This window comes from Topomyia yanbarensis, chromosome 2 (assembly GCF_030247195.1).
Source record: "Topomyia yanbarensis strain Yona2022 chromosome 2, ASM3024719v1, whole genome shotgun sequence".
Classification (NCBI taxonomy): Eukaryota; Metazoa; Arthropoda; class Insecta; order Diptera; family Culicidae; genus Topomyia; species Topomyia yanbarensis.
Genome location: NC_080671.1, coordinates 382074164 through 382089328, shown reverse-complemented (window position 1 = coordinate 382089328; position 15165 = coordinate 382074164). Strand labels below are relative to the sequence as shown.

Genomic DNA, 15165 nt, shown 5'->3' with positions numbered 1-15165 from the left:
CACTGGTTTGTGTAAACGATATCAATTAAATCACCGACATTTAAACGATATTTAACGATTTCAAGATCTTTGTCACGATTATCGACACGTGGAATAATAATGTTCATGATATCAGCAGTTATTCGTAATTTCTCTTCGTTTTATCGTGATATGATATTTTTAATTGCCATCAAATATTTTGTCTGGAGTAACATGACAATATGAACTGGATCATAAAAGTGTGACTGATTCGCGGTATCTTTTTTTACCCTCCCCAAGGTTTAGGTGTTTGACGGTATTGCAAACATCATCAAGCATCAATTGCTTTAAGATAGGTATTGCATTACGCCTCGATAGTGGTGCATCGAGGAGACCGAGAGGGCTTATGCGCCTTTTTTATGTTATATGTCTTTTCATACTCTGTACCTGCGCATACCAACGCTAAACCACTGGTCTATGCGCGGTGGGGTGGCCGACTGGCGGATCGACGTAGATTGACTTTTGCTGTGTGCCATGTTTACAAATATTGTTCTATTGGTGGTATTCGTGGACGGGGCTCACGGAGGGAGTCATTGTGTGTCCATTTATCGGTCGACTTCGTCATCGTGCATATACTAATTAAATTAATTTAATAATTAAATTAATTTAATAAAGTAGAATAAGTAGAAACCTATTAAGCGTAGCTTTGTGATAATCGTAGTTTTTCGTACTAGTGTACAACTGTTATGTGCTAGTCGTATGTGTATCTATGTATGTATTCGTCTGAGTATTTGTGACAGTTGTGTCAGGGAATGGATGCAGAACTGACGTATATGATATCTCTACTATACGCTATCTATACTCATGCAGGTACAAACGTTCGTGGCCTTCGCGATAACACAGGCCTGGCCACGGGCGCGACCATGCAGTTGCAGTAATCCACATATACTTGCGCCCGCGATTTCGCCTACATGAAAACACCCCGGTAGTTAAGTAAACGTAGCATCTTTAAACTTCCAAACACGGTCTCAAACATTAACCCACCACTCGCGCGATCATGAAACGGTCACGTCCGAAAGTTTTACCAGTCTGGACTAATGCCTTCAGTTGAACCAATCAAAAAAGTGACGCTCATATTCACTAAACAACATGTTCCATGGTGACATGACCAGGAACTCAAGTTTACCCATAAGGAAACGGACTACCATCTGTACCATACACTAAAAATTAAGCATCAGATTCACGGTCCGCGCGCGATCAATCAAGAATACACGCTACATCGTTATAAAATCAAAATTATACACGCGAAGTCACATACACGTGACAAACACGTTAATATACAAATGCTTGAGCCCTTCGCGACCATCCCCGTCACCTACATCCGCGGTCTCGTAAACATGATAACATCCCGGTGATAAAGTGAATGTCTCAGCTCCTATAAATTTTAAAACGCGGTCTCAAGCGTGAACCTAAAAACTCCCGTACTCGCACGATCATAAATCGGTCACTTCCGGATGTTTCTATCCTTGATATCAGCAGACTAGGTGCATGCCTTCAATTAGATCAATTTAAAAAAAGAAAGCTCTCATATCCACTGGACACCACGTTACATGGCGACATGACCGAGGACTCTAGTGATATGGGGTAACTTACTCCCTGTCAGAATGTGAATTGTATACCAAAAACTAATTATCAGAATGAAGGTCCGCGTGACCATTCAAGAACGCACGCGTATTTAGGAAATGCCACACGGTTACAAAATCCAGTCTTGTACACGCAAATTCACATGAACGCGAGCACACGTGACAAACACGTTAGCACTCTTTTAGCATCTTAGCAGTACACCAAAAAATAAAGTATTAGATTCACGGTCCGCGCGCGATTATCCAAGAACACACGCGAATATGCGAAAGGCACACGGTTATAGAATGGAATTCATACACGCGAAGTTACATATACGTTAGCACACGCGACATACAAACGCACACGCGATCGAACACGTTAACGTACAAATGCTCGAGCTCTTCGCGATGATACGCGCGATCGCGAGTCCCTACGCCCGATCATACCTGAACCGTACAATGAATATCACATTCAGAACCACGGCCCGCTACAATTGGCCTAATGCAGTGTTTTAGTGGGCGACATTGCCTGTCTCGTCTGCAAATTGTAGTATGTGATTCTGACGGGGAGCCCTTCCGAGAACCTAGCTCTACAGCTCAGGTAGGACAACTCTCGAAAAAAAGACTAATTCGCCGTATCTTTTTTGTGAACTATACTGCCGTTCTACGCATAATTGTCCCATGTATATAGGGAATCCCATAGAACATGGGACAAATATGCTTATAACGGCAGTATATCACGAACACGATTTGTGGCACTCTAATGTATTTTGGTGCTCTGTGCAGTTTTCGTTTTGTGTCCATATATCACATTGAACCTTGTCAAATGTTCGAGGTTCTAATTGTTCTTCTTTTATCTGCTAATAGTACTACTAATCACTAGCAGCTATACATACTATACGATATTTCATGAAAAACCCAAATTTTAAGAAGTAGTTCACATGAAAATTCCATGACCTTGTGAAGAATTGCATGATATTAAAAATGATTATCACAAACACACATGATAGATCGTGAATCATGTACTACAGATCATGAACCGGTTCACATGGTGCATGAGCTCGTGATATATTTCACGAGCACGAATGGTGAGTGGTGACTAATATGCTAGGAATCATGAACCAGTTCTCGAATACACGAATAAGATTTTATGATTTTGTGAGCTATTTTAGAATTCCGAATCGTTAGTCATTAAAAATCATGAACTAGTTCACGAATACATGAAAAAATCATTAGTCGGTGAACTATTTCACGAGCCCGAATGATCATGCGTTACTATTGTACTAAGAATGATGAATTAGTTCACGAATACATGAAAATATCAATTCTGTGAACTATTTCACGAGCAATAATGTTGAATCGTGACTAATATATTAGGAAATATAAATAATATTCCGAGTTTCGTAAAATGCTTCACGAGAACACGTTTTGATTTTGTCAACTAATTTACAACCACGAAAACCAGATCTTGTTCATGATGTAATAAACCATGAATCAGTTCACGTCGCATAGTCAGATTCTGGATAATGTTCCTAAATCTATGAATAAAATCAGGAATCAACTCTTGGTTTGTAAAATCAGGAATCAACTCTTGGTTGTGAACTATTGTGACTGAAGTTCACAAAACAAAAACAAATGTCTCCACTAATAAAAGCGTTATATCATCGTTACTGATGGGAAATTGAACATGGATATAACACGCATGAGAGTTTTTCATGGTCATGTGTTCATAACGTAAAAACGTGATTGTTCCAGAATTCATGGCACTTTATTCAGTGAGTGAATGAGAGTGGAGGATGTGTCAGAAATCCTTTATCTTATTTCGGTATGCGGGTGTGGTGATGGTTCAAGGGGGAGGTGTAATGGTAAGTGGGAGGGGCGATGCAACACATAACTGTCTATTACATCTTCTATATGGTTTGAGAAAATCAATTCAGTCATCACCAAAGTACCGATGGGACGTTAATTGTGGAATATGCCCAGAATCCGGGAGTTCCTGAATTTTCGATATTGGACAATATATTCAAGAAAAGTTTGATTGGCAGTGATCTAGACCTGCGATTCGAAATAATTTGGTTTTTAGCCTCCGAGGTATTACGATTGTAATGGTTTATATGAGAAATTCCAGTGTGACCTTACTAACCAACCTGTAACTCCGTAACCAAAAATTGAAATTCATCAGTAGTCAGTGGGATTACTGTATCTTTCATTTGAAATCAAGTTTGTAAAAATCGGTCAAGAATTCACTGGGGAATTGATGTGTTATCAGCTTAGGAACTTGGCGAGTTCCCCGGGAGTATCATGAATCGACTTAGGTGGCCAATGTGGTTAAAATTACTTTGATTGTTCATTAGTGATCTAGACCTTCAAATCAAAGTAATGTATTACATCATTTGGACATCATGATAGTACCAATTTATATGTGAATTCGCTGTATGACTGCACTCTTCAACCCGTAACATCGGATTAGGAAGTCGGAGCAACTTAAAATTCAATAGCAACTTATGGGAGCGTTTTACCTTTCATTTGAAACTAAGTTTGTGTAAATTGGTTCGTCTATCTCTGAGAAAATTTTATAAGTTTGAATGACATACACATACACACAGATATTTTCCGATCTCGACGAATTAAATCGAATAGTATATAACAGTCGGCCCTCCGAACCTCGAATGAAAAGTCGATTTTTAGAGTGATTCAAAGCCTTTCTTTATATTAGAAAGACAAAAACACTGCCCGGATTTAGAGCAGGGCACGGTATTGCGGTATTAGGTTCGTTTGTGTGATATTTCCTTCCTCGTCGCCAATTACACTGAGTGATTGCGATAGGGAGTCCTTCCGAGAATCAAACTGTACAGCTCCTTTGAAAAATTTTCGTTTCATTGTGTTTTATAGGAGAAATTAACGAATAGCTCGATTTTTAATAACACCAAATAGTTAGCTCTGCGAAAAATGCGTGCCGTGATCTGTTTGCATACAACTCATTAATTTATCTCTGCGGTCGAAAAAGAAGATTGAAGATGCCCATTGCTCGAAAAGTAAGCACCGGTATAAGCAAATGATTTTCGATGCCACAACCTACAATTAATTGACGACAGGTCAGAACAATTTTTTGTTTGCCTATTCGTACATGTAAACTTTTTCTTCTTCTGCTTATCCATTTTTTTTCGGCTGAATCCCATTAAATATCAAATCACCATGAATGTGAGCTTTTTTGCGCTGTTCTGTCCATCCGCGCAAGGCCTTCCCATTGTACCGTTTCATCCGCATGTACGTACGTATACGTATGCATGTACATCTACAGTAGACGCACGCAGTGCACAAACGAGCAGGTGAAACTAGCAATTACCCATGACATTGTCGTAACATTTTTCTACACTGCTGATGATGTCTCTCGACGCGTGACGGGCCTTTTTTCTACCAAAAATTGATTTCCAAACGAATTGAAGCGAACATTTTAGTTTATTGATATTATTGTAATTGAAACTAATTTTGTTAGTTGGTTTATTGTAGCAACTCTGCTTGATTACGTCCGCGTTGGTACCTTCGATGCAACTAAGTTGTATCGAAGGTACCAAACGTAATCAAATAAAAACTTGTTTAATTCGTGCTTCTTTATTTGTAAAAATAAACCACATATATACAAATATCGCTCAGTCGCGCAGTGAGACGTGATCATAGGCAGCTTCAACCGGATCGTACAGGGGGGAGCACGCCTTCTTGGCAAAATATATCAAATATTGGATCATTTGAAAAATGGAATGTCGAATTTTGCAAAAACATTTCTTGACATTCTTGGAGAGTGACAAACATGCATTGTATACACACGCTTTTCTACTGGAGCACTTTACGGTTGAATAAAGAAGGCACGTGCCCCTGTGCCTCCTCCTGTTGCTAACAGCGGACGCGATACACAACTATAGGGGGTAATAAGGTAATGAGCTGTTTTAGCCACTGGGTGTATTTCGCACTACTTTTTAAGCAACTTTTAAATGAAGCTATATTATCTATAGTCATTTACAAAATATAGTATCATTGGGATATTTCTCCACCATCTACATAATACTTATCTAGCAGATATCATTCAATTTTCTACATAGCTGAAAATAAACGTTCTACTCTGGGCTTCTATTCTCGCCGCAATTTTCGCGGCCAAGTCTCATCTCATTGAAAAAAATATCCTTGAAACGTAAACGTAATAATAATATATATTCCGCTGCGCCGAAAAACGTCTAACTATATCCAACATCATTTGTAAAACGAATCATTCTACTTTCGTCTCTCGATCGAAACAAACATAAACATCACACATGAGAGGACTTCATCAGCTACTAGAAGAAGAGCTCCTCAGATCAATAACTGAGAAAATCAGTGATTTATTCCTAAAATTTACTTTTCAATAAATTTTGCAATTTATGGTTGTGATAGTGCATCTGAGACAACATGACGACAATTAGCACCACCGTATTATGAAACTAGACACGCCCCAGCGTTTAACAAACCACATATCGTCGCTGTTGTGCTATCTTATGAAAAGCGCCATTTAGCACATATCGAAAAAAACGAATTTTAAAGTTTAAGATCGAATATATTAAAACTTATAAATGGTATAAACAATTGAGAGAAGACAATGGATGTTTCTATCTATTATGTATTAATCTCTCAAATATTACGAAGATCGGTTGACTATATTGGGAGTTTTTACTGAAAATGTAAACAAAAGTCGCACTCACACGTGTCATAGGTGTGTATTGATGACAAAATTCGTATGGCGTGTCATAATCGTGCATGGAAAATTTTCCATAGAAAAAAATTATCAATTATTAATTTTTATTCATTTCTTTGTCTTCATTTGGTCTATAAACAGTCGGTTCGATGCATTTTGAAGAAAATGAGTCAGAGAATCTAGACAAAACAGTAATTTTTGGTTACAGTGTTGTCAAATATGCTATATTTCCAATTTAAAACTTAAACTGCATTTTCCTCACAATTTGACTTTGAAAAGACGAATTTCGCGCCAACTCGATTAAGTGTTGGCGGTACCTTCTCAGATTTTAATTAAACTTTCTGTACATGAGAACTTTGTCACAAAAAGCCACTTTGCATACTTTGTTTTTCCAAAAATGATCCAGACTGTCTTTTGATAAGGGTCAAACCTATTTTTTTGCAAATGGCTATAGTCTAAAAATGACAAATCCTACAAAACAATGTTGTAGGACTGATTTTTACAAAATTAGTCAAATTTTTGTATAAAAATATTGAAAAAATTCTTCATCGACACCTACACTGAAAAAAATCGATTTTAAAAATGTAAAGCCGATTCACAAAAAACCCCCTTTGATTTAGATAAAATTTTGTTCCAAAATAGGTAATTATGTTCCCTACCTACCGTCAAAAATTCAAGTTAGGCACTTTTAAGGAAAAAAAGTTATTTGAAAAAAACTTTTCATTGACAAAACTAAATTTTTTGTTCAGTGTATTTTTATCGAAAACTGAACCAATGAAAGTCATAATAATCTCAGAATTCAATTTCCAAAACTGCTAGTTGCAAAAAGTATCAGTAACGAATGTGGTATAGCATCTCGGACTGGACTGGTACGAGGCGGAAAGTATTCGTTTAACGGAGATCTGGTACTAGAATACTTAGCGCACGACCAGACAACATGTTTAATATCGCGATAACCGCCACCACAAGCGCAGAGCCCGACCCGAGATATCACCCGAATGAAGTCATGACGCTCATCCATTCTCTTGGACCAAGATACGTTTGGGATTCATAAACTTCAATCGCTCCACGAAATTTCCATGCTCCATCAAGCGGAGAGCCTCCTGTAACTGTATCGATGTGGACATGGTCGTTGATAGGTAAATATAAAACCATCAATTTTGTGGGAAGAATGTTGGCTGCACAGCCTCTTTTTACCACTACTATCATAATAATTAGCATAAAAGCGATGCATAGCTGTCATCATATGACGAACGTTCCATGTATTCCAATCACAGGATGAATCGAATACACAACGTAGGCCCTAGCCTCCAGCCGAAACATTGTTTCTTTGATGATCCGTCCATTAATCCGTCGACGGACTAGTGCCAATAATAGCGGATTGCAGCTTTCATAAAGTTTTTCATTTGCACTTAGAATTGTTCGCGACGTGCAAAACTCCCTTTCGCGTACAATTCTAAGCAATCTCTGCCCACCACGAAGTAGGGGACTGTTCACGGTTGTTCGCGTCGGATACTCGTTTCGTCTGACCTTTAATCGTAGAGCAAATGCATTGTGTAAAACCTGGGGGAAAATGTAGGGACTGACAAATAGGGACATTTGGGGTATTTGATGTCCCATGTGGAGATTCCTGCTAGTTTTTAAAATTACCGAGGCCAGAAACCACTTACTTCAGCTTTGTAACAGCACCCTTCAAGGGACACTGTCAGGCCTTTACGAGGAAGCTTAGAAGAGAAAACTGATTTTCCTTCGGGAATTTATAGGCACATTAGAAGATCCACAATGGGATGGTCAGACTCTCGCTCTTTAGTGTACAAGGAAACGTAGAAATTAGTTGTTTGTGGCGTTGCGTTCTTTTGCACTTCTTATCGGAGCGTTCCTTAAAGGAATGTTTCATTTTGTTCCCACATAATTTATATGCGGGATATGTCGAGAGATCATGCGGAGTCTCTCCACAGTAGGAAAACCTTCCATGATTCTTTCCGCATTTTCCACAGCGTGCCTTGTTTCTACAATAAGTCGCTGTAGGCCCAGTTATTTGCAACGATGGCAGTTCATGCCTCGAAGCACAAAAAGGCGAACAGGTAGACTAGCCCCGTCCGTTTGAAAGAGCAGATTCGGCGAAAGGCTCGAAATGAGGCTGATGGAAAATAAGTTGTTTTCATATACTCCTTGATTTTTGCCTTTCTCATATAAAGAAAGGCTATGCAATCACTGTAGAAATCGACTTTTTAACCGAGGCCCGGAGGGCCGAGTGTCATACACCATTCGATTCAGTTCGTCGAGATCGGCAAATGTCTGTGTGTGTATGTATGTGTGTGTGTATGTGTGTGTGTGTCATTTAAACTCACACAATTTTCTCAGGGATGGCTGAACCGATTTTCGCAAACTTAGTTTCATCTGAAAGGTATAACGCTCCCATAAGCTGCTATTGAATTTTTAGTTGATATAACTTCTGGTTCCGGAGTTACGGGTTGAAGAGTGCGGTCACACAGCAAACTCCCATATAAACTGGTACCACCATGATGTTCAAATGATGTAAAACCTATTAAATATGATGTAACATTACTCTAGTTTGCGGGTCTGGATCACTAATGATCAATCAAAGCAGCTTTGACCACATTGGCCACCTATGACGGTTCATGACGCCCCCGGGGAACCCGCCAAGTTCCTAAGCTAATGTCACACCCATTCCCCAACGAATTCTCTACCGATTTTTACAAACTTGATTTCAAATGAAAGATACAGTAATACCATTGACTGCTGCTGAATTTAATTCGGTTCTAACTCTTGCTTTCGGAGTTACAGGGGTGTTAGTAAGGATACACTTGAATTTCCCATATAAATCGGTACAATCGTAATACCTCAGAGGCTAAAAACTATTGAAATGGTCACAAAATTACTTCTAATCGCAGATCTAGATCACTGATTGCCAATCAAACATTCTTTGATTATATTGTCCACTATGAACGTTTCCGGAAGGCCGGAATTCCGGGCATATTCCACAATTAAAGTCACATCGGTTCTTCGGTGATGACTGAACCGATTTTCTCAAACCAAGTCTCAAATGGAAGGCAAAATATGCAGTTGAGTATTGCGTCGCCGTACCCCCCCCCCCCTTGCCTTGCCCTTACACCTCCCTCCTTCATCACTCCCTCCCCTTGGACCACCCTCACGCCCGCATTTCCTTCATCCACCCCGTATACCGAAATAAGATGAAGGATTTCTGACGCATCCTCCACTCCCACTTTACTAACCCCCCATTCCATCCACTTTCAAACCCATTCCACCAACATTTCAAAATATATTCACATGAAGATAACATTGAACTCATGCTGATTAAGCTAATTAAATATTATTCTTCTACCTTTCTCATATAGAAAGGTTATGCAATTGCTCCAAAAACCGACTTTCATATATTTTATATTCTCATATAACATTCGACTCAGTTCGCCGAGATCGCAAAATATATGTGTGTATGCATGTGTGTATGTATGTATGTATGTATGTATGTGTGTGGATGTGCGGATTTGTTAACAAAATGTCCACATCGGTTTCTCGGAGATGGCTGAACCGATTTTTACAAACTAAGATTCAAATGAAAGGTATCATATTCCCATAGGTTGCTATTGAATTTCATTTTCAACCGACATCTTGTTCCGGATTACGAGTTGAGGAGTATGGCTACAAAACAAAATTTGTTGATTTGTCTACATCGGTTTCTCGGAATTTTCTGAACCGATTTTGACAAACTTGATTTTAAATGAATGGTCCATCAGCTGCTGTTGAATTTTGTGTGGATCCGAGTTCTGGTTCCTAAATTACAGGGTGATACGTACGATCACGCAGCGAATCCCAATTCTAACGAATTCTGCGATGAATGTAAAAAGGTGAATTTTTTTCCAAAATGTAAACACAACTGTTGAATTTGTAGATCTAGGTCACCAACAATCATGCAAAGTCTCTTTGGCCACACTGGCCACCATCGACGGATCCGGAAACATCCAAATTCAGAATAACGGTTATATTGGGTTCTCGAAAATGGCTAGATCGATTTGATCAACAGTCTCTAATGAAAGGTGTTGCGTCCCCGGAAACTGATATTAAATTTCGTCTCCATCCGACTTCCGGCTCCGGAGTTACGGGTTGTGGAGTGCGATCACATAGAAAACTCCGATTCAAACCGATACCTCGATGAATGCAAAAAGGTGCTCTTATATATACTTACCAAGTGTAATAAGAATGAAAGACATTTCCATAATGTTATATTGTACGAACCAGCTATTAAATCATAGTTTGGAGAAATGAGAAAGGCACAATTGCACCTCTAGGTGGATTAAAACAGGTTTTCTTTTGCAAAATTTTAGAACTCGAATAATGATTTCTTTTCTTGTATATAGTTGTCAAGTCATGTATAATAAAATTGTAATGTATACATTTTTTTATAGCTTTTAATAAATATAAGCAACTAAAAAATTCTCGTATTCATGATTGAGAAAGGCACAATTGCACCGCTAGGTGGATTAAAACAGGTTTTTGTGTTCTAGAAAGTTGTAGATGCTTTCAAAACACACCTTGTTGCAGAATAGACCAACTTGCTATCTCTTCGTTTTTAGGATGTATGCCTGTTTTTTGTTGTTTTGGGCTAACTTTACGGTTTGTAGCCCCTTAAAATTAGTTAGTAGCAGGTAGTAGCAGCTAAATTTATTCATTTGTTGTTCAGCAAGAAATGCCCTGTTGATACATATATAAATAATTTATCTTACTTTTATGTGAATTTCGAGTGACATATACAATACCTAATAATATGATAAGCGAATAATACACGTCATATGTTAACATAATAATCTTATAACTTAGTTTTATCACTTTTCTATCATAAAATAATTCTTATAAATTTCACTACACTCTACTGCCCATAATCGCAAGTCAGTCCCATGTTCACTGGGATTCCTTATCTACATGGGACTGACTTACGATTATAAGCAGTATAAGTTTTGCCCAAGTGTATGCAATGATAAGGTAACTATCCTTTAATTCATCTTACTCCCTCTATTCATCCTACCCATTGGACCACAGCAGTAATCCTAATAATACACCCAATGAACGTATGAATACATATCAATACTGGCATCCCTCAAAAGTCGAACAAACTATCTTGAATTTATGGATCGCCTGCTCTTAGAATTTCGGATTATTCTTTCTCAACTATCGTCTGTCATCTCTTTAAGCATCCCAAAACTGTAAGTTTATACGATATAAGCCGAATCCCTCTGAGTTGCAGAACAAACCACTCGGTAACGTAAGATCGCTTAATTCCTAATTTTTTAGGCGAAATAAAATAACATCACACACACAGATGTCTAATTGTGTTTGTTCGAGATGATAGCTTATTCAAGTGAATCAATTGCTGAATACGCCTGTTCACGCAAAGATCACCTTGAAATGGTACAAACATTGACATTGATTTGCTGTAGTTGTGACACCGCACCACTTATTGTCATCATGCTCATGCTCATCGCAATATTTTTTTTTTCTGAAATCCATCCAAAGCACCGGATGAATTTTGAGAGCAAAAATTTGCCGGGGAATCGGACATAAACAATCATCAGTCGCGAGAGTTGATGCGGATTCCAACACGGTGCGCATGCTTTCAATCGTCACGCGACTGGTCTGTTTGATTCATCCAGTGAACTAAGACTCTAATGAATGTTTAATCGTGAGACCTGAGCGTTTTGTCTAGCTCCCTGGCGAACTGTGATGATATCCGTAAGCATGTGAATATGCAAATGCCGGTGGCATATTCCATCAGAGAACACGGTGAAGCACAGACACGTGATGCCTGAAGTTTTCGTTGTTATATATTGTACTATCGTTTTAGTTACATGCTTATTCATGTTTTATGATCTCTCTCTCTCTCTCTCTCTCTCTCTCTCTCTCTCTCTCTTATACTCACCGAACAGGAAAAAGATGTCTACGGCAACGAAGTTCAGCGCTTGGGACGACCACTGCCGGTGGAGTACCTACTGGTTGATGTGCCCGCTTCGACGCCCGTGGTCCCATTGTACACATTTCACGAGCGAAAGGACGTCAGTCAGTACTTCCCGGTTGAAAATCGGCTCATCGATGGTCACATTCAGGACTTTGCAGCCCTGAGCGATTACCTAGGCAGGTCGCGGTCAATGGACTTTTTGGAAGTAAGGGTCATTCGAATTGACATTTACGAAAGCAGTGAATTTTATTTTTTCTTATTATATAGACAATGTCGGACTTCCACCTGCTGCTGTATCTGTACCGCATGGACATGCTACCAATGAAGTCGCAGATGGGTCCACTATTGGAAGCGGTTCGTGACAAAGATAAATCGGCAGCCAACGAATGGAGAAATCAGGAAGTGTGGCGAACGTTGGAGCAATTGATCTCGGCCACTTCACACCATGACGAGTGAGTCTAGCATTTCGATAGTTAAAAAGTACCTTCATAGCTTGATGTTTATTTAATCTCTCTGTTTTAGCTCCAGCATGAGCAACGACGTTGAATTCGTGTCCGCCGGGGAAGCAGAACAGAACTGGACTTGCTCTCATTGTACGTTCATCAACAGTCGGGAACTGCCGACGTGTGAAATTTGTAATCTTCCCAGGTAAGACTATCGCTAGCGAAGAACCGCCATTGGATTCATTTTTTTTTTGTTTCATTTCAGGGTCTAAGCTACTAATAATAGACACGTACTAAAGGCTGCCGTATGAAATCTAGTAAACAGCATAATCAATTTGGCTATCTCAGATTTGTATATTGCCAATATGTACTGAAACGTTTTAAATTTGTGAGTAATCTTCACAAAAGGAAATGGTAGAGTCGCTCATTGAAAGCCACATAGGAATGTGCGAGAAATAGATGTAGCATGGGTGAAATTATTCTATTAAAACCTTTTTTCGTTTCAACTGAATATTGATGGGAAACAAAATATTTTCATATTTTAGTAAGGTCAATTCAATTTGAGCTGGTTCAAGGCAATTGCAACCAAAACAAACCTTTGTGCTAATTAAATAATCCGTTGGTAGTTCAAAAATATGAAAATACTTTTGTGATTCAAAGTTATCAAATTCGAAGTGGATATGGATGAAGATAACGAGCGTAAACTCGATTGAATTCTAACATTTAAGCCAATATTTATTTTTAAATGGTAATAAAATCAGATTGAAACAAAGAGTGTTTTTCAACCTTCCATGAGCAGATCGCTTCTTCTCCAGGGCGTTTATAAAAAAAACCCGAAAAACTACGTGGTACGATTCACATTTCTAGTACAATTTGCTGAATCACATTTTACTACTAACCCGTAACCTCCGATTATATATTTTGTATGTATTTTGTCGACTTGCATACTTAATATATTGTGAAAATAGCCCATATGTTTTGTTCAAAAATCGAAAATTAATCGTTAGTAAAAGATCATGATCAGATGAAAAATGGAAAATTAATGTAAATAGTTGTGGGTTTGTGGACGACAGTGAGTTAGTTAGGTACAGTAGACAATTTAGGCAAGGCTAAATGGGGAATTCAAAATAATCTTGAATCATGTACATCTAGAATAGCATCAGATGTTGCTTCAAGCTGTTGTCAACTCCTATTCGGTTTTCATATCACCACCTTTGTTAAGAAGGGTCGTGCAAAGCTCTCTAACGTGTTTATTATGTAGGTATATCAAATAGGTTGAGAATCAGTAGTGAGCTAGTGGAAATATCACAATAATAATAATATTTCGTTTCCTTTCAGCTTCCCAGAGCACGGCACAGATGAACAAGAATTGATATTATTTTCCGTAAAAATGTTTGGTTTGTGACCAGCTCCGAAGAGAATGCTGAGTTCGATGGCAAATGCGAGGCGATCGGAAAATTATTGCTTGAAGACACAGAAGGAAATTTGACTGTTTGATTATAATTGTCGTGGAATTTAAGATTTTCCTGCAGGCAATTGCCGAAAGTTGACGGTCTGCGCACTAACAATCCGACGAATTACTGCAACCCGAAGTAAGCGTAAAAAGGTACTGATACAGATCGTAAGTTTTCAAAGGGTGCAAAAGACACCCAATACCACTGAAACGAGACCTTTGAGTATTCATTTATTTAATATATGTATAATTGTTTGTCGGTAAAAGTGGATGAATGAAGAACAGTGAGCCTAGTTATGTAGGTATACAAACTAGGCTCGATGGAACTATCCCAGTCAGTCTTGGGTCACATACATTTGAAGCAACATCAGACGTTGCTTCAAACTGTTCTCACCCCCTAGTCGGCTGCTTTTACGACGCCACCCGCGATACGCCATGGTAAGGCAAAACTGGTGTCGACGGGGGTCAATTAAGGTTGTCTGACGTATTCTTGATGGTTACATCATTAGCGTTTCTGCACAAAAATCGGCACACAGCCTTTGTAGATTATTAGATTAACGAATATGTATAAAGTGATATATAATGTCTGTTTCGCTTCTGATAGTTGGTACTCGTACCCGCAGACCTCCGAAGGAAAAGGCGGATTTGATTACAGAGATTTCGATTCTATGAGATGACAGACTAACGGTGTCGAAATGCCAGAAGAGATGATCAGCGATAAGCTGTAATGTCGTAGGTATGCAGTTTTAAAAGAGAGTATGAGACACTTAATACCACTGAAATGAAATATGTAAGTAGCATTAAACATATCGTCGCTGTTGTGCTATCTTATGACAATCGCCATTTTGGGATAAATTGAGTTAGATATGCCACATCACATTGTCTAAAAAATCTCTACAAAGTGGCGTTTTCAGAATTTTGACATTCTGCTTGGTTACTGAGATATAGCGAGAAACGTGCTGAGGATTTTTTAA

At 38.7% G+C, this 15165-nt stretch overlaps 1 protein-coding gene across 2 annotated transcripts in view; it reads left to right on the top strand.

Moving 5' to 3' along the window:
• The window catches only part of LOC131684685 (nuclear protein localization protein 4 homolog), an 87074-nt gene extending 73564 nt beyond the window's left edge, over positions 1–13510 (top strand). Inside the window, exons 7-10 of one of the 2 annotated variants that reach the window (XM_058967772.1) lie at positions 12267–12500; positions 12563–12747; positions 12818–12943; positions 13004–13510. In XM_058967772.1, the coding sequence (XP_058823755.1) occupies positions 12267–12500; positions 12563–12747; positions 12818–12943; positions 13004–13010 (552 nt within the window). In that variant the 3' untranslated portion in view covers positions 13011–13510. Of the gene's footprint in view, positions 1–12266; positions 12501–12562; positions 12748–12817; positions 12948–13003 lie in introns of those variants that run through there. The other variant, XM_058967773.1, reaches the window with a different exon arrangement.
• The last annotated feature ends 1655 nt before the right edge of the window (positions 13511–15165 follow it).